Genomic DNA, 19,309 nt, shown 5'->3' on the forward strand with positions numbered 1-19,309 from the left:
TTTAATATTTTCCAAGCAGTCTTTTTACTAAGATAGCGCCAACTAGGGCAACTCACGTGATAAATAACAAGGGACGGTTAAGATAACAAATCTCGTAAATAGATGCTTATGCATCATTATTCCTCATAGTGTACTTGAGGAGCTAATGAAATTCTATTTCGTTTTTTCAGAGGGTACATTTGTATATATTTAGCTAATATGAAATATTTTTTGTAACAATTCTCTTACATTTTTGGAACTGGACACAATTTCTTTTTGCGTGCTATTTTTATATAATTCATTTCGCGTGCAGACCTTGGTTAGGTTAGGTAAGATTAAGTTAGGTGGGTTAGAGTTAGAATTAGGGAAGGGCTGGGTTCGGTCAGGGTAGGTACAGTTAGAGTGAGGATAGATGAGGGTAGTAATGTTAAGGTTAGTGTTAGATTACATACTTTCGCAAAACGAAGAAAATATGTGAGCGCAAAGCGCCTATTGCTAAAAATTTCAGTCAAATGAGATAAATTAAAAATGTTCAACTTTTGAGTTTAGTGCAGATTTTTTCCTAAGACTAAAATAATTTCAATGTTAAGTTTCAAATAAAACCTATATAAGAGCAAATGTACAAATCGAGCTTACATAATTAATATAAAAGACAACAGTTCAGGGTCGTGCTCTTAATGTTATTAATGTTTTTAAAACGGTCTCCACAAATCTAGGTATTAGCAATTTGTAAATTTACGTATTATAATTGTTAACCGATATTTGAAACAGTTGCTTCGCTGAGAATAACGCCAGGGCATTATGCACCATTAGAAATATAATTTTGATTGTAGTGGAATGTACGGGAAATTATCGTTCAGGCGAGAGGACAGGATGTACGTGAAATGGGGAGTACACAGTCTCGCCTGTGTGATCACAAAACTAAGACACTTCTGGTTGCCAAAAGCAAGGGTAGTGCATCCATAAGTAAAACCTAGGCAAGAACCGTTTTCCGCTCTCTAATAAATTTTGAAATTAGATTCACTTCAGCAAAATATTTTGAATGTAAAAATATTATTTTTTCTTTTAATTTTTATACAGAGAGTGAGGGGTTTTGGTGAACAAAAACAGTCAGGATAATGAAAATTCATGAAGTAATTCATAATTCATTATTAATAGCCGTACAAGCTTCCTCCACTTTTTTTGGGGAGGAGGGGACAAAAATGAGTGGAAAAGAGGGTTATTCGCCTTAATCAAAAACTGGAAAACGTCGAGGCGAATTTAAATTTGGTTCAGTCAAGTCGTTTCTCATGAAATTTTATGCGGTCAAAATTTGTATTAAAACATTCACCTTCTTTTCCTACCCGCTTTTGCTTATAAGCAACCAATTAGTGATTGAAAAATTCAGTTTCTCGAAGCAATAAAGTCACAAAATGCTTAATGGGATTAACAAGTCATCAGTCAAGGTGAGGTCTTCCTCAGGTTTTCCGATCTATACCTAGGTAGCTTTATTGTGATAAATGCTGCCGATATTTTGATACAATTAAAAAAATAAAATTAACTTTTTAGACATATTTGGTCTTCAATTTGCGTTGCTTTTTATATATTTCTTTATTCAGCTGTCATAAAAATAAACCCTATGTATGTTTAGTTTATTTATTCGAAGACCACATTAGTCGGAAAATATATTTGAATATAGTTTTAAATTCCCAATTGCAGAAATTTTGGTATCGAGCAATCTCGTTTCTTTGAAAGCTGCGAGAAAACGCCATGATAGAGATTTGTTTTACAAATGGATTCTGTATAGCGAAACAGTTCATGAATAGGACAGCTAAATGCATTTTAATTAACCCCCTTTCAAATGGCGGACAATCAAACACAATGCTTTTATTGGCGTCGGGACTTTTTCAAGAGAAATTTGCTCAATACTGGTAGTCAAAGTTTTCCTACAAGCTAGGTGGAGTCGTATCATTTTTTTAAATTTTTTCACAAGGGTTCGCAATAGTAGAGGTCAAATCAACCCTCGGGGTGCAGGCGTTTTTCTAAAAAAGCCCATTGAAAGTACGTCGGGTCTGAATGCAGGGCCGCTGGATTTGAACCCGGGACTTTTACCTTACAGTGATCAACCCAGTGTCAATGGCTAAACCGTTGCGGCCACCGACGCCCCCGTTTTTTCTTTATAAGCTGTGTATTGTCTTTATTTTAGTAAATTATTATTATTTGTATATTATGCTCCCGAGAGAACTAGAAGTCTGACAAATCTGTGAAGACTGCAGAAGGGGATTGCAATCATTACGTTTTGAAACTACAAATTTACTCTTCGGATAACTATATCGTCTATATTTTCTTGGAGTTGTTGGATGTTGTGATCAATACAAATGTTTCCGTGGCAATTCGATTTTATGAAAATTCTATGTAACTATTCAACAAAACGATCCGTTTCCAAGAAGTTCTCGCTTATAAATACAATACAATGTAATCTATATAAAATATTTTCATGCTATCACCTCAAACCATCAATAAATTAGTTTGATGTTTCAAAAATATGGTTGTTCACGTTTAAATTTGTCATATTTGAAATGTCATTCAACCTCACTCATAACGCAGGATTTATTTAATTTGAAATTTTATCTGTTACCTTGAGTAAATTCGATTAATAGAATTATTATTATTTAATAGAAAAAGGCCATTGAAAATTTAATCAGTAATTTAAACTCCGTTAATTATCTTCCGAAATTACCTGTATGTGGATGGTGAGGATCTTGCATTAAATTTCCGCTAATTAAATGTTCCGTCTCTAATAAGACACTGGAGCAGAAACAAGAGTCCCGGAACTACTAATTAAATCAAAATAGAGTGAAAAAACGACATAATTTTATGCGCACTTTTTTTGCGAACATATTAAAACGAAAGGTCTTAACATGCATAAATTTATTTTCAAATTAACATATTTCACATTCTGTATTTTAGGAATTATTATTTATTCCTCTGATAGCATTTTCTTATTTAGTCTTCATATCAAGTCAATTTATATCAATACCAGCTGTAGCCTGTATATTAATTCTAAATTAACTTAATTCTCTTGCAAAATAGATTTATATCCGTTGGTAAATCTTTCTCGAGCATATTATTTTTTTTTAATATTTTGATTAAGCGGTTTCTCAAATAACCTACCACGAGGTGAAATCTGCGGCGTGTGAATGAAGTCTGGTATGTGAATGTAATTTGTTAGCGACATGGAGGGGCTCCTTTCCGAATCACCCAAAGAAATAAGGAATCCTTTTGGGCAGTATGTGAAAAGAATAACCCTTCACCAATTGGTCGAGGAATATCGAATATTCTGGAGCAGTGTGAATAAAATCAGGTGTAGGTATGTATTACCAGATTGAAAGGGTTTCTTCCCCGGTCAGATTGTGGTTTATTACATTTATATTTTATCCATGACGGACGAGGGTAGAAACTTATCAGTAACTCAACACCCAACACCTAATTGGCATAAATATACCTTGGCTGCTGCGCTGAAAAAAACCAAAAAAAAACCTCGACATTGCCACGGCAATCTGCTCTACCAAATCTCAACTATTCTGAATATGTCACTACTCTTTTATAACTTGACACGAAGATTTAATTATTTCCATCTATAGTGACAAACCAATTGAATTTTATATCGAAGGCGTTTAATTTTTAAAACATTACGACGTCAAACGTTTAAATAAAATAAGGCCTGCTGTTTGTTTCAACATTGACTTTTCCAGTTTCGGCATGTAAACATACCCATCTACAGAGGGAGAAAGTAATACCCTTCAAGAGAAAACGCGGAATGGAAAAAAAATAACAGTAAGAAAATACGGTTCTCCCACTGACAGGAAATGATGGGCTTGAAAATGTGCGAAAGGAAAAAATCTCTAGGAGCGAGGCCGAACATTTTGTACGCCGGTGGTCTCCAGGGGAAGCGAAAAACTGTTACCCTCGCCAAAGCCTAAGCTCTCGGATAAGTTTATCTCGTGATTTGAATTTCAGATACAACGTGGGAGAGAGGACAGCGAGGGCTGAGGAAACTCCAAGAAGCTCGTTAAACGAAAATTAAATACAAATACAACTTTTTTAATGGTGCAGTTCGTGCGACACCATGAAATATGAAGTTTGAATTATAGAATCATTTTTGAGTCAAATATCATCTTCCTTTTCATAAAGCCTGACATTTTTGACCAAACTATATTTACCTTCAACAAGCTCTGACAAAATTTATTCAATTAGAGGTGGATTTATTTAACGGTATTTATTTTTAACTTTCCAACTGAGTAAATTGGAGGACTTAGTATAAAATTTCTAAATCCAGTTTTAAAATGAATTGGCTTCTGAATGACCTAATTGTATTCGTTATAGGCAGATTCTACCAGGAAAGTCAAACTAAGGAAAATTCCACATCATAGAAACGTGAAAAATAAGCCAAAAGGCAATTATCCTTTTATTCAACACTGAATTCCCGTCGGGTTTTCTTTACTTATTACAGCTTCCTTTATTTTTAATTCAATCATAATTTTGTTAAAAATTACCACAAAATAAAGTTTATTCTCTTTCAAATAACTTTAAACGAAAATGTGTGAAATATAGTCCAACGGAAAATCTTGTGGGGCAGGTGTAGAAGATGAATGTCGTTGGCGACCGGTACAGGAAATTCGCGGCGTTCTTTTTAAATAGCTTTCCCGTTGAACAACAGCGAAGCCTTGGAGAAAAAAATGAAAAACCGATCCCAACCAATTTTTCCTTTGGGAACTTAAGTCGGAAACATGTCCGGAAGTGTGACCCTGATCCGAACCATTTACGGAAAATACCCAGTCCAAACAGCCGCACCAAGCGTTTCATCAAACATAAATGAGCAAGGACCGAAAGAATGTAATTCACTTTTCCGCAAAATGTTGTTCAATGTAAAACTGAAAAATGTTTGGGATTTTTCTAAAAAGGCACCGAGCGACCTTTTTTTTCCGAATGTTCGTTAGACCACCTTGTGATCTACACACTTCAAATATTATTGCACAATAATAATGTTCAACATTTTAAAAATATTTTAATTTTGGTTTACTACTAACAAATAATGTATTTCAATATATTCCATACCCATAGTATGGTTAATTGCCAAATAATTTTGACCCAGCGAGTTAGAAAAGTGTTTTTGAAGCAAGACTCAAAGTAGATAGTGATTTTTCACACCCCCAAAAAAAATTTTCTGGGAAAATCGAAAATTGATGTTTTTCTCGTATTTTTGCTTTACAAATTGGAATGGAATTGAAATTTATGACCCTGACTCCTCCCCCAAAATATTTTTCCATATTTTTTGTAAACCTCGAAAATCCCCTGAATACAAAATTTTTGGTAAGATCATAAAATAAATAAATAATAAACGAAAGAAAATAAAATAAGTAATATATATTTTTCAACTTCCAACTAATGCCTCCGATTTTTTCAGAATGTCACAAAAACGGTTATACCCTTGAAACGATTCCACCGATCCACAGGAAATATTATGGGACTTTAGAATCGTATAAACTATGGCACAAATGTAAAAAAGCCATCTGTTGTTTTTTACCCGAGGGCGGCAATTTTTCAAACATAAACGGTGTGTAATAAAACCCTGTATGAAAAAGGTTCCGGAAGATTTTCTCTTCATGCGATTATCCTTGTATCTTTACCTCCATTAATAAATCCCAGGCCCTGAAGATGTTCTCAATAAAGAACGAAACGTTGGCACGATAAAGAGAATGTTTTTCTCAAACCTACGTCACACCTGACCGCATCTCAAGATCTCCGAATAATCACTGACTAACGGTCACTAAACAATACACATATTTACCTCCATTACTAAATGTACATTAGGTTAATTTCATTAATGTTAACTTTATGTTTTTGGTGTATAGAGTCTGAATCTAGGAGAGGAACAGAACATAAACATGATTATTCTTCAGCAATACTTCCAACTACTATTTCTGACTAACTTCGGCATCAACTTCGCCCTGTACTGCGTCAGCGGCCAGAACTTCAGAAAAGCCCTGATCTCCATATTCAAACCGGACCTGCTCCGAAGGGCTGAAACTACTCAAATTACTGGTAATCACTCTCTAGTTTTAACAAAATTGACTTAATTTATGTTTATTGTGTTTTGCTGCATTTTGGGACTATATTTGTCCATTAATGAAAGATTTATGGTCTCTGATCATTGTGAATATAATAATCATGTAGCTGTTTACCATGAGAATCTCAATGTTCAGGGATAATTAAACAACGAAGTATCTACTTCAAATCATTTTCCTTTGAACTTAAATGAGGTAGAAATCGATTATTCACATATATTGAAGTACTGGTGTAATAATAACTTCAACAAAAATTCGTAAGTCCGTTAAATTGATTCTAATTTAGACATGGCGAATTCGGCAATAGACGACAGAAGTTTATTACATAAAACAAGAGACTCGTGATTAACAACTTCATTAATTGGCGAAATTCTCTGTCCTTCGGGCTGGTGTTCAAGCAGATTACCTTACAGATTATAGTTGATCAAATCAGCAAATACCAGAGAATCAAAGCGTGCGACATAATAATAAAGGAAACTGTATACAAGTTCAGAATATTTACTAAAGGTTCCAAAATAAACTATGCTCTTCAATACCACAATAGTTGAAGAAAAAATCAGCTATTTGCATACTTAATTACAGCATACAATTAGTGAATATTTGTTTGACTATTTTGCTAATCGCTTTGCACAATAGCACGTTACTAATACCTAAATGCTTTACATTTCCTGCCTATTGAATCTGCTAAATACTTACATAATAAACCTTAAAATAGTTCTAATAATGAATATATATGCTGTTAGTCCTGGTTCAAGTACGCACTACCAAAATATGAATTTATAAAATCAAAACTGGAAAAAAGCCTAAAAGGCTTATCCGTTCAAAAACACATTTAACCATACGTCCCAAATGGGAGGGATAAATTATTTAAACAAACGAGAAATAGTAATCAATGTTTTTAATACATTTTATAAACAATTTATTGGCCACCGAAGCATAAAATCTAAAACCCAAATAAATTCAAAATATCTTCAACGGTAATCGGTTATAATTGATATCGCTAACTTTCTATACGTACAATGTACAAAAGTTTTCAACGTTGTTGAATGGCACGTGCAAATCTGTTGTACTGTTAGAACTTTTGCCTAATAAATCATTAAGGGACACGTACACAATCATAATTAACAGAGAGCTTCATTAAGCGGAAAATGTAACATTGACTTTTCGATGTCGAATAACCTTTTAAATATGACTTGTTTGCTGTTTATAATGTTACAACCTTTCATACTCTTTTATATACATATTCCCCCCAATTAAAGTAGTACAAAAAAGAGTTTGGCGTTTTGTAGTTTTTTTTTTTGTTTTTACATCAGTTTATCAATCAACTATTTCAAACGGCGGGGGGGAGGGAGGGAGAGAGAGAGAGAGGGCGGCGAATGGAGGGAGGGAGGGAGGAGAGAGAGAGAGAGAGAGAGAAAGTGAGAGAAAGTGCGAGAGGGATGGAGGGGCTAGGGAGGGAGGGAGTGATATGGGGAGGGGGAGAGAGAGGGAGAGGGGAGATGATTCGCATTTCGGATGATTACTAAATTGTGCTATTGTACTATTACTGCTTGATGAGACAATATGTATCTTATTGTTTGTTTCTGTGCCCTAATCAGTTTTGGATCCAACCCATGTTAAATGAAAGCGAAGAATAGCTTTGCAGGTGGTACAGTGGGAGGATAGATACAGACAAATATCGTTGTTTTTATTTAACATTATTATCTTAAAATATTAATCTTATTTAACATGTAAAAATTCAATTTTATCCCGACAAAATAAACTGTCAATTTAGATAAGACGGATTCGAACTTTGAACTTAAATTTGTGCTAAAAATAGTATGATCACTCTCGCCAGTATGCTATTTATATCCAAATCAGGCGTTAAGTTCAATTATTTATTCGAAGGGTGGAACTTTCGTACATTAATTTTGAACTTACTGTCGAACTCTGTGCAATTTAACGTAAAATATTTTGTTTATTGATCATTCAACGAAAGGTGAAAAAATCAAGTCGATCAACAGAAAAAATTAATAATGTGTAACATGAGCCGGGTTCAAAATTGTCAAAAACAAAACCAAACATTGTATTAGACGTTTCAAACGAAGCGAAACACTACGGTTGTATAAATATAAATAATTGCTAAAGAATGGCAAATGAAAGGCGAAACATAATCCCACACTGCAAGAAAAGGAAGGTGAAATGGACTAAAAATAGCCATTTCGATCAATTGGGTTCACAATTTTTCTCTTTCATACATATAAGTCGAACGTAAGAAAACCGAAAACTTCGAGAAATATCCAGTTGCTTTCGGTCCGTTGGGGTGATAAACGTATCCATTTTTCTCTCGTGAACTAATAAGTGTGACTCACTGGTTTCCCATCCGAGATATGTCAAGGTTTATTTTATTCAATTGGGTGAAGAAAATAAATGAAGAATCGATAAGTACTAATAAAACTGTCAGTTTTAATGCTTCTATGAAGAATAAGGTTTAATTTTCCTCATTAATATTCAATTTTTTAATCGAGATACTCTTGCGTCAAATTCACGTGTTTTTTGTAATTATTCAAATTAAGACATATTCCACAACCTCCAAACCGACATATGTAAACGTTGAACAAAACATTTCGAATTAGTACTAGTTCCTACCGAAGAATCTATCTATCGTAATTGATCTACAGTACACTACCCCACAGGAAATCCCGTGTGTGAACACAACCCTAGGGGAAATAACTCCGTGCAAAGTTTCCAATCTGCTCTTTCGGAAGTGGAAGAAAATCAGAGCGTTCGAAGGGAATTAATGGAAGGCAATGGAGTATGAAGGACGAAGTGGGAGTAAAACTGTGCTTGGAGGAATTCAGCCGATTTAGAAATAACCTTTTAATAAAATGTGTTTTGTATGATTAAACATTGAAAATTAACAAATTATAGGGCAAATTATAGGCCCACACGGCAAATTAAAGTTAACAGTTAATCGAGGACAATGCTAGTTTGTGAAAATGAATCATGCCTAGAACAATATCATTGTCCCAGCTGAAATGGCCCACTCTCACAACCAGGCGTACGTCGCTTCTGTTGTAAATTCACCTCTTTCGAATTCACAAAGCATCAAAAGCCTTCGGCGCTCAGGGTGAAATACAAATTTCAACAAAACAATAGCCATGGGAGGACCGAAAATGTTAAAAATTCAAATGAGCCTTGTTTCATTACTGCGGTACTGAATAATAAAACAGCTATTTCATTGTAAGGTTCTCTACGACTGTGCTGACTCTGTTTTGTTGCAGTAGTTTCGGAGTACTGCAGAACAGCCAGCACCAGGAGGACCAAGACTGTCAACGGATCCTGGAGAGAGACGCACGAGCTGGTACCGATCAACAGGCCAATGAACTGAAAACTGATCGTTGCTACCAAAAACCCATTTGCCAATATCTGGACTGTCATATAAGTTTTTTCCACATTTCCATGTACATATTACTTTTACGTATATTACATATTACTTTCGGTGTTTATTATTTCTAATAAGTAAAGGAATTTTCGATTTAATTGTAATCGGTTTTTTCCTTCATTGTAGGTAGTACTTGAGCTCTAATAATATCCAATTGAATGTATGTTAATAAAACAAATTTGCTGCCCGTTTACCTTTATTCAACAACCATCATCATAAATAGGTAGGTAATGCAAAAAACTTATAAGATCTAACAAGAAACGAGATATGTGTGAAGTATCATGCAGTGTATACCATGAATGGACGTCAATAATTCAGAAGGTTGTCCTACATGTCAAATTAGACTAAAACGTCCCTATTTTCCAAAGTCTGATTTTAAACTGTATTTGAGATACTTCTCTTTGCAGGTTACTTCAACCTTTCACAACTTTCGTTTATAAAGTTCCACGAATTTTATAACAATTTAATTCTACTTTAAATTGGATTACACCGATTGAAAGAGCATAAAAATCCCCGTGAGATTAACTTTTTATTGTAACCTTAATCAAACGCAGCATAAAATCAGTTAGAACATAAACATTTTTTGTCTAAAGTTTAAGTAAGATTTTTATGGCTCTGCAAATGCTGATTGATATGGCGCTCACAGAAACGTTGATCCAACTAATGACTTTTAAACACATATACAAAATTTCTCAAAGGTCATTTATGACCAGTGTAAAATTAACTATTAATTTCTCAAAGATTTCATAGCAAGTTTAGCAGTTATGAGTGGCCAAACACCTTCTATTACTTTCGTCATTTTTAATAGAAATTTAGCCATTTTAATGACTGATTTTTTCAGTACTTAAACTGAATTTTACACTTGTGATAACTGACCGTTGAGAAATTAGGAACATATGTTTAAAGCTCATTCGCAGCCAGGAAGCGCCTATTCTATCAGTACGTTTTTTGGGATCTTTTATATGATATTTCCCTATGAAATTAAAAGGTTTCAGTGTGAAATCGACATCAACCTATTTCACAGCCAACGAGGCTTATGATATTACAAAAGATATGCAAATAAGAACTTAAAATTAAGGTCAATAGAAAAACGTTGATTAAACGCATAATCAATGTGACCATTTTCAATTCAAATGTGCATTTACACCCAGACAGTAATAATTTAGTTCTCCATAGGTGGGTGTTACTGTGAATATGAGTAAACAAAAATGTCAATCATAGAGAAATTCATTTCTTTATGAGGAGAAAGTGACAAAAACCAGACATTACGAATTGCCCCAGTAAATACTTGTCTTTTGTCTTTAACCTGTTAAACCTTGAAAAATGAGTCCATTTACAAATGTCCACCGACTTAGAAAACTGAAATCTCCTTTCGCCGATCTGGCTTCCGTCCTGTCTTTTCTACGATCTGCTATTCCAACAATTTCCACAGTCACACAGACCGCTATTGACCAATATAAAAGTACAAGTTCAGTCCTTCTAGATTTTTCAAAATCCTTTGGTACCGTTTATTCTCTTCTTTTTACTAAACTTTATCTGCCATTGTCTAACGCTGTTTCAACTCTTTCCGTTTGGTCTCAAATTCTCCAATCTCATTAACGCCTGGGATTCCTAAAACATCAAACAACTCCGATTCTCTTTGACATTAATTATTTCCCAAAATTCATAAAATATTGTTCCCATCCTTGTGCACATGACTCCAAAATTTACGGTTCTCATCTCATATCATGATGACTCACAAGATTGTGTAGAAAGAATTCAGAAGGACGTAAGCTCATTTAGCGCCTGGACCGCTAAAAATGGGCTTCGCTGAATGTAGAAAAGAAATCGCAATGTCATTGCACTTATCCAGGTCTCTCATCCATTCCATACCTCATATCCCTCCGTTTACAATTATCACCTTCTTTCATCAGACCATGTTCTGGAAGTCCCTTATTTGTTAGATTTCCGTTCACTGCTTCTCCACTCTTCTTCAGTCCCGTTTGACTAGCCACCTCCTCCCTTTAGTACACGTTAACTCTTAGTTTCCTCTCTTATTTTCCCCAATTTGATTACGGATTGGGTATGAAGAAATTAATTTTTGTGTACGTTTCATCTTCGGCTACCCAAGAAGGACCCACATTGCTGATTCGAATTGAAGTGGTCATACGTTCGCGTTCCGGTGGCAATACTTCCTGAGCTCCTTCCTATATCAGATATCTTCCCATTCTCCTCCCTTACACTTAGATCTTCTGTACCTTTCTGACCTTTATCTCCCAAAACAAAGAAGTTCTGCATTTTGTCGTTCCTTCCTCTGTACCTCCATCCTACGAAATTCTCTTTCTCCCTCTATCCGCTGGATACTTCATATCCAGTTTCCACTGATTTTGATGTTAGCACAATCCTAAAACTAGGCTTATCTTATTCGATTGTTTTGCCAGTCAGTCGTTGGGCAGCCAACTATGCACATATAACCTTCCTCCGACGATTTATCCCTTACGTTCGCCCCGCGGCTCTCGTTTTCGTTTTTATTTCTTGCAACTCTTTTTCCACTTAGAAGAAACTTTGCCCAACTCACTTATAGTCTGGAATATATCCTTGTTCAAGTCATTTCGCAAATTCTCACCAACTTTAGTGACATTTTATAAAAATTGAAGAACATGTTGAAACAACGTGTTTTCACTATCCGCCATAATTACTGTTGTGACTGAGAGAGAATGTGTGTTTGTGTGTGTGTCATTTTCGCGCTCGTAAAGTTACAATAAGTGCTGACCTTTTTATGCTTAATTACAATCCGTCCCGACCCGGATGAAGCAGAGTAGAATTGTTTTGCCGGGCTTAAGTTAGAAAGGCATTAACGTGAGACCACCAAGCACGTATAAATTATGTTATTTCAATATTAAACGAAAGACCATTTCATCTTAGCATTTACAGTAACAACATTACCAATCACATTTTTGGTAAATTACAATAGTTTAATGGATTTCTTATTTTAGATTATTCTATGTCAGAATATACTTGTCTTGGAACATGAACTTAGCGAAGAATTGGTAATGTCAATGTCAAAGAACACAAACGCTATTCAACAAACATGAGTCGATCCAGTGATAGCACTCGATTTATTAATCAGATTTATTATTCGTTCTCTGAGTTCAGGCGTCTAGTATTAACTGCCTAAGAACGTTTGATGATATTTTTTATAACTAGGTCATGCAACGTCTTTAGCAAAGGATATTTAGTTAATTATTTATAGTTATCCCTCTGATAAATTATAGTATTTTTTTATTAAACTGAGTAAAATTAATGAGGCGGTTAAAATTCGCATGGTAAATTTTGACAAGTTTAACATATGAGCAAATCGTGGAGTATTGTTTTTCACTTTTTATATTTGACACAATATATTGCTTTTATACTTTTTTTTACCGTGAGTGAAAAATAAGGCTATAAATCGACCTGTCCATTTATATAATTTTCATTGTTTATATCTTTTACTTTTTTCTCTGGATAATGACATTCATATCCCTTTAATTCGTATAATTGCTCACAAAGATTACAAACCTACCATATTAACAATCAAATAAATATTGAAGTAACATGGTTTTCTTTATGTTAAAACTCAATCTACTAGCAATAACAAAATGTGAATTATGACGAACTTTAGTAGTACGAAAACATTTAAAAATACTTTTAAAAAACCGGAAAATGGCGCTTTTAAAACAGCTCTTTTTGAAAACAAGTAATGCAGTATACATTTATTGTGATAAAAAAAAATTAAACATCCAAAAAATGACTACAAAAACGAAGGAAACAATATTCATCTTCATGGGATCATTTTATAACATAAACTGCTTTAAAATGAATAGAGATATTTGTAATTTATTCTTATTATATTAATTTTAATTAAATTAACCGTTACATTCGTGTTAGATGGATGAAACAAAATAGAAAATACAAACCAAAAACAAACAAATTTTTAATAAGGGATTTACTTAAAAATAGTAAACATGAAGATTACTCATTTTGTAAAGAATCACTTTTTCTCGACTTTTTTCTATTTTAATTCAGTTGTATTCTCTTTAACCATGAAAGACATCATCCTGAACCAGAAGTTCGCAATGTTATAGTGAGAATGAGTCAGAGGCAGTTGGTGTTTCTCAGAGCGTGGTCTCCCAGGATTTCCGAGACACTGGAAGTACCAATAGGAGGCATCCTAATCCTGGCATTCGATCTCAGCGCATTGCGAAGCTAAGGGAGGACAGAAATGTTTTCAATGCTGCAAGACGGGACCCTTTCCGTAGTGCTCGCCAGATCCTAAATGAAGTACAAGATGTTTTGGCAAGGCCTTTATCAACATAAATGATTCGTATTAGTTTGTGAGAAGTAGGCCTCACATCTTATGCCCCTTTGAGACGACCTGCAGCAACAGCGACTCACGCTAAGAAAATGATTACCTAATCTACAGTTGGCAGGGCTCAGAGTACAGGTGCACGACAGAGGTCCTAATACTAAATAAAAAGTCGGTAGGATAGTCATAATCCTACCAACTTCTTTCCATTCGTGCTAATAAATACATTCATACAGTATGTACAGAATGTCATTCATCCATTAGACTAATTTCCTTTTGACGGGCTTGTGGAGTACTCGATATTCCTCGACATCCACGTCCATTTACACAAAACATTCACGATAATAAATACATTCATATTAGAGAGGTCGCAGCATCTCGACAGTACTACTAGAACCTTGACAGCGGCGACCTGGCCCTCACATCACACAACAAATATATAATTACCTAAACCAATTTGGGGGCCTGTGAGCTACTCGATATTCAGTCACAGCCAGTAGTTCCTATATAAATTAGTTAATATGCGAAAGTGCATCCTATGTTTTGTAACCATCAAGAGATATTGTCCAATTAACCAATGGGTTAAAACCTGGACAGAAAACCCAGCTCAAATTTCAAACCGGCAGCCAAGTGATGTTTTCGATTAATGTGGTCGGCTCTGAAACGGTCTGAATATCTCTCGAAGTAGGAGGCAATTAAACCTGCTGTCCCAGCATGCGATAATCAGAATCCATTAATTAAAATAAATCAAATTATTTATGACCGAGTTCGCCAGAAATAAAATAAGGGCGTTTGGGTGAGATAAAACGAAACCCTCATAGGAACCAATTATTATACTTGGCCAACGGACGACCCGTTTGATACGCAGAAACCAAATCAACGGCTTCAACCTTTCTCGAATTTAACCGCCTTGAATGAATTGACTCAACTCAAAAAAATCTATCACATTTTCTGGAAAATCTAACGGAACGTTTAACAAGGTCGATGACGCATGAAAGCACGCTTGTTTTCCCCGATTTGAAGAACAAATGAAACTCCCATTAAGGTTCATTATTTATCTAACTTGATCAAACATAATAAATATTATGAAAGCAGAACTCCTAGCCAATACAAAACAAAAATATTTCTTAATCCAAGTTAAAAAATCGTCCTGGTGCTTTTTAAAAAGAACAAGCTTTATTGTAAAATATTACAATAGTGAAACCGACACTGTAACGGATTACTGCAAGAGTGAGCCCCTTTTCTAGATGGTACAAGAATGCATATTATACATATATGTCTAATTGGACTAATGGATTTAATTGGTCTAAGGGTTGAAGTATTTCGTTACAATGATAGAAGAGCTCTTTTTCACCTTTGGTACCTAGAATAATTGGTTCTTAGATATCGGCTGGCTGATAGTCTGCCATCTCTGACCTGCTTGGTTTTTCCAACAAGTTGAAATTTATTTTTAAAAATAAATGCTTTCTTTTGACAACCTCCTTAATACCCAAACCTAAAATCCTATCTGACAATCCCTTCAAAGTAAGGTGTAGCAATGATTTCTATAAGTCAAGACCGATCCAAGCCAGCGTCCCTACAGGGAGCATTCCATTCCACCCATCCTATTCACTACTCATACTTCTTACTCGCCGATACACCCTCACATCCGTGTGGACGATACTGCAATTTTATCTCCTGACTCAAATCCAACCCAAGTAGTACCGATACGCTAACAGCAAGGAACTGCCGAAATCTTTACAATTTACATAGGACTAAACTTAGACGTGTAATGCCCACGTAAGACTGAAGTGATAAGAAGTAAACAGAAGATTTCGATAATTATGATTCTAGGATCTAAATCAGTAATGACTGTAAAGATCTAACAACGTACTTATTTGGCGACCTATTTGAACATGCGGAGCTGTAGAGTACTACCAATCCATATAACATCCAATCTATCTAAGCATCAAAAGTACTCAGAAGTTTCACAACTCCAATCTTTCAATCCATTACATCCATATCAAACAACGATGACCCAGAGACCTAGAGAATTAGGTTGTTGGTTGATTTTGTACACGTGTCCTCCGGGTTAAGAGCTTCAGTAGTGGTTGTTTTATCTCTCTCTCTCTCTTTTTTCTTTTTTAAGGAGGTTCGGCAGCAGTGGTCCTGCCACATCAACCCCAGAGGTGCCGGATTTAAAAAAAAATCCATTTTTAATTATATTAGGTTATTTTCAGAGCCTCTGGCTTCGAACCCAGGAACCGAGAATTCACCAGTGATGAGCGCCGTGCGAACGCTACAGCCTTGCGGCCAGCGCCCCCGTTTATGTTATCATGTGTTATTAATACACAAATCTTCAAAATTAAGAAGGTCGACGTAGCCGCGATCATAAAGATAAAGATCCTTAATTAGTCAAGCGTTGTCCTTGTAATTTATTTATTTTTTAAGAATTTGAACGCATACAAATTTAGCCACTTCCACGACACTACATAAATACTTCTAGGCAATGCCCTCTTATGTACAGAAAAGGCTTTACTTCCCTGCGTCCACGACGAAAAGCACGAGGACTTAAAGTATGATGTATTCTGAATACAACGCGTAACTCCACCAGAAAAAAATCATATTTATAATAATATTGCATGTAATGCAAACAACTTGGGAATATAAATGGCAACTTTCTGAAACAAATAATTCTTGCAACAGATGTCTCGTGAACACCAGTTTATTATTTAAGTTTCATTCTTGGCTCTTTTCTTTAAAACCTAAAGAATGGTGCCTCCTAAAGTCATCTTTATAAGATTATCTAAAAATGGTTTTTGAAATCTATAATATTCTCATTTATAGAATTATTCTAAATTGGCTAATAATCAAAGGGCTTGAATATCTACGAAACTTTCTATTCGTTGCTGGCATAACAGACAAAATACTTGAAGTATTAAAAAAAGGAAATGTTTGTTTTCTGTTTTTATAACAACTTAAATAAATTAAATAAATACAGTTATTCTGATAATAAAAGACAAAATAAGTAAAAATGGAATCAAGGAAAATTGTTTATTCATTTAAAGTGAAGAAGGATAAGTTACGATGGCCAAACAGTAAAGTTTTTGAAAAATAGAATGAATATGATTAAGGTGTAAAAAATCAGCAACAATTACACGATTAGCTCAACACGTTTTCCAGACAAAATGCAAATTTGATTTCAAAATGTAAAAATTCTCATAAAAGAAAGACTGAACTAATGTTAAATTTGTTAGAAACTATATACGTTAACTTAACCGAAAACAATGTCAATATACAAACTGACTCTCAAAAAATGAACAACCAATATAAAAACATTTTGAATATTTATTTTAAAAACCTAGAGAGTAGGCAAAATTGATTTATGATCAGTATTCATAATCATTGTAATAGGTTTTATTTTTATATATTTTATACCAAAGACTATATTTTAATTTTATATTTATATATTTTATATTTGTGGTTCATAGGTTTTGTATTCTATAATATTGTAGAGAATTTATTGTTTTAATTTATATTATGTTTATACACATATTTATTGTTTTCATTTATTCACTTTTATTTTATATATCTACCAATGTAAAATTTATTCTTGGTTGTGACAATCACATGATAAGTAATGAGGGGCCCCCAGTTTTAGTAACTTTTCAATCCGGTTCGTTCTGGTTAGCTAACATAACTCATATGTACATAAAAATTCATTTCTAACTATTTTAATATAAAGAAGTATTTATGTGTTTAAAAAAAAAAGTATTATAGCTTTGAAGAGGAACAGAAGTGTCGCCTGAAAAATATGGCATGAAAAGAATAATTGGTGTCTTAATTCACCAAAATAACCAATAACCTCAATTATAAGATATTTTACTAACAAATTAAATTAATAAAAAGAATTTGAATTCATTTATCTGTTTCTATTGTTTTTAAAAGGTTAGCTATTTTTTCATTAAGAATAGAATTCATTCTAGATAGGAACCTATTTATAATGAGATGCTTTGCATTTTCATCTTACACATAGCTTTCTGGCATTGAGTATAGATTGAATGCCGACCGATCCATTACATTGGGGTGCACGAGATCCACTATATTTTGATGAAACGTTCATCAGCCGGATTATGAAAGAGCAATCAAAGCAACACTCAAGTTGTTGTCAGAGGGTTTCAACTCATGCACAACCACTCATTAAGTTGTGATTCAATGTTGATTGTAACACAGACCTACTTTGACTTGATCAACCTCAGGCCATATTTATCGATTTTTGTCACGGGTTCCTGATTGTACCACGGCGAGAAGAGACTTTTTTAATTTACGAAACGGCCGAAAACTCGCTGCTTTCAAAGCATTTCGACCCGTGAAGGGCCAAAATTTCACATTTCCAACCTCATAAAGCCATAAATAATCGGAACGGAAACCGGAGTTTAAAACGTCATCTCTGTTATTCAGTACCCTATGGCTGAGTCGAAAGTCATAACTATACCGATAACAACAGAATAGCAAATTCCAATAAAGATTTCCGATTAAATTATGGTCAAACCGTTGAACAATAAAATTTTAAAAAGGAAAAGATCGTCTCCTTCTACTTTAAAATAAACATGGATCTTTTTAATAAAATTCTTTTTGTTAATATGTTGTATATTAATATAAATACTAAATCTCTCTCTACCAACAAATTCGAGCAATGCAAAATAAAAGTAGTTAATTAAACAAATACAAAAAATGTCATTATTACTTGGGTTCCGGGTCATGTCGGCATTGATAAAGCCGACTGAGCTGCCAAATTATCAGCAACGATGCCGGGTGAATGAATAATCACGACCCGATTGCGAATAGGCCAGACCAGACTCAAACCTTGGCAGCATCTACTCGTTAACAAAGGAGCTTGCAGATGCCCTTGTGATACATATTCTAGCAGTAATAGATAAATAAGAAAAAAATTTATTGTTTCCCATATAACACACACTTTTGACCATCACTTGTAATAATTATTTTAACTAAAAAATCAAGCCCGGTCAAAAACTAGCGCGAAAGGATTTTGATGTCCGACCACACCAGACCAATTTGGTTTACCGATTGAAAAGTAAAGGCTACTGTCATTTAAAAACGAGTTAATGATCCATCCATATTAAAACATATATTAAATATATATTATATTTAAAACATTTCTATAAAACCGGAGAAAACCAGAGCCACCATCTCGAAAACTGTCCTTTTACATTTATTTTCAGAAAATATTGCTTGGTGTGATACGTGGAAGGAATGAGAATAAAATCATTTTTCGAATCATTGCAACAAGCCAAAAATGTATTGTGACAAGGATTACAGTTTCTGCGTAGCGCTCCCCATAAGATCTTACAGAAATACAATCATTTCCTTTTCCCTTACAAACAATTAATATTGCATCGTCTGTCCATTGGCTGAATAGTTAGATGTCATAGCAATAAAATCAATAAAAAAACTGAAACAGGAAAGTTAATTTCC

General features: G+C 34.3%; 2 protein-coding genes across 4 annotated transcripts in view; one reads left to right on the forward strand and one right to left on the reverse strand.

Moving 5' to 3' along the window:
* Positions 1–9,899, forward strand: part of LOC106667614 (galanin-like G-protein coupled receptor npr-9) — a 35,207-nt gene extending 25,308 nt beyond the window's left edge. The window contains exons 4-5 of one of the 3 annotated variants that reach the window (XM_024226558.1): positions 5,874–6,063; positions 9,350–9,899. In XM_024226558.1, coding sequence (XP_024082326.1) covers positions 5,874–6,063; positions 9,350–9,456 — 297 coding nt within the window. In that variant the 3' untranslated portion in view covers positions 9,457–9,899. Of the gene's footprint in view, positions 1–5,873; positions 6,064–6,372; positions 6,703–9,349 lie in introns of those variants that run through there. The other 2 variants (XM_024226559.1, XM_024226560.1) reach the window with 2 other exon arrangements.
* A 3,671-nt stretch (positions 9,900–13,570) lies between these two features.
* LOC112126769 (protein furry) overlaps positions 13,571–19,309 on the reverse strand; it is a 48,869-nt gene continuing 43,130 nt past the window's right edge. The window contains exon 25 of the mRNA XM_024226557.1: positions 13,571–13,800. Within this exon, the coding sequence (XP_024082325.1) occupies positions 13,757–13,800 (44 nt within the window). The 3' untranslated portion in view covers positions 13,571–13,756. The remainder of the gene's footprint in view (positions 13,801–19,309) is intronic.

This window comes from Cimex lectularius, unplaced genomic scaffold (assembly GCF_000648675.2).
Source record: "Cimex lectularius strain Harlan isolate CLEC.00 unplaced genomic scaffold, Clec_2.1 scaffold150, whole genome shotgun sequence".
In the NCBI taxonomy this organism is placed as follows: domain Eukaryota; kingdom Metazoa; phylum Arthropoda; class Insecta; order Hemiptera; family Cimicidae; genus Cimex; species Cimex lectularius.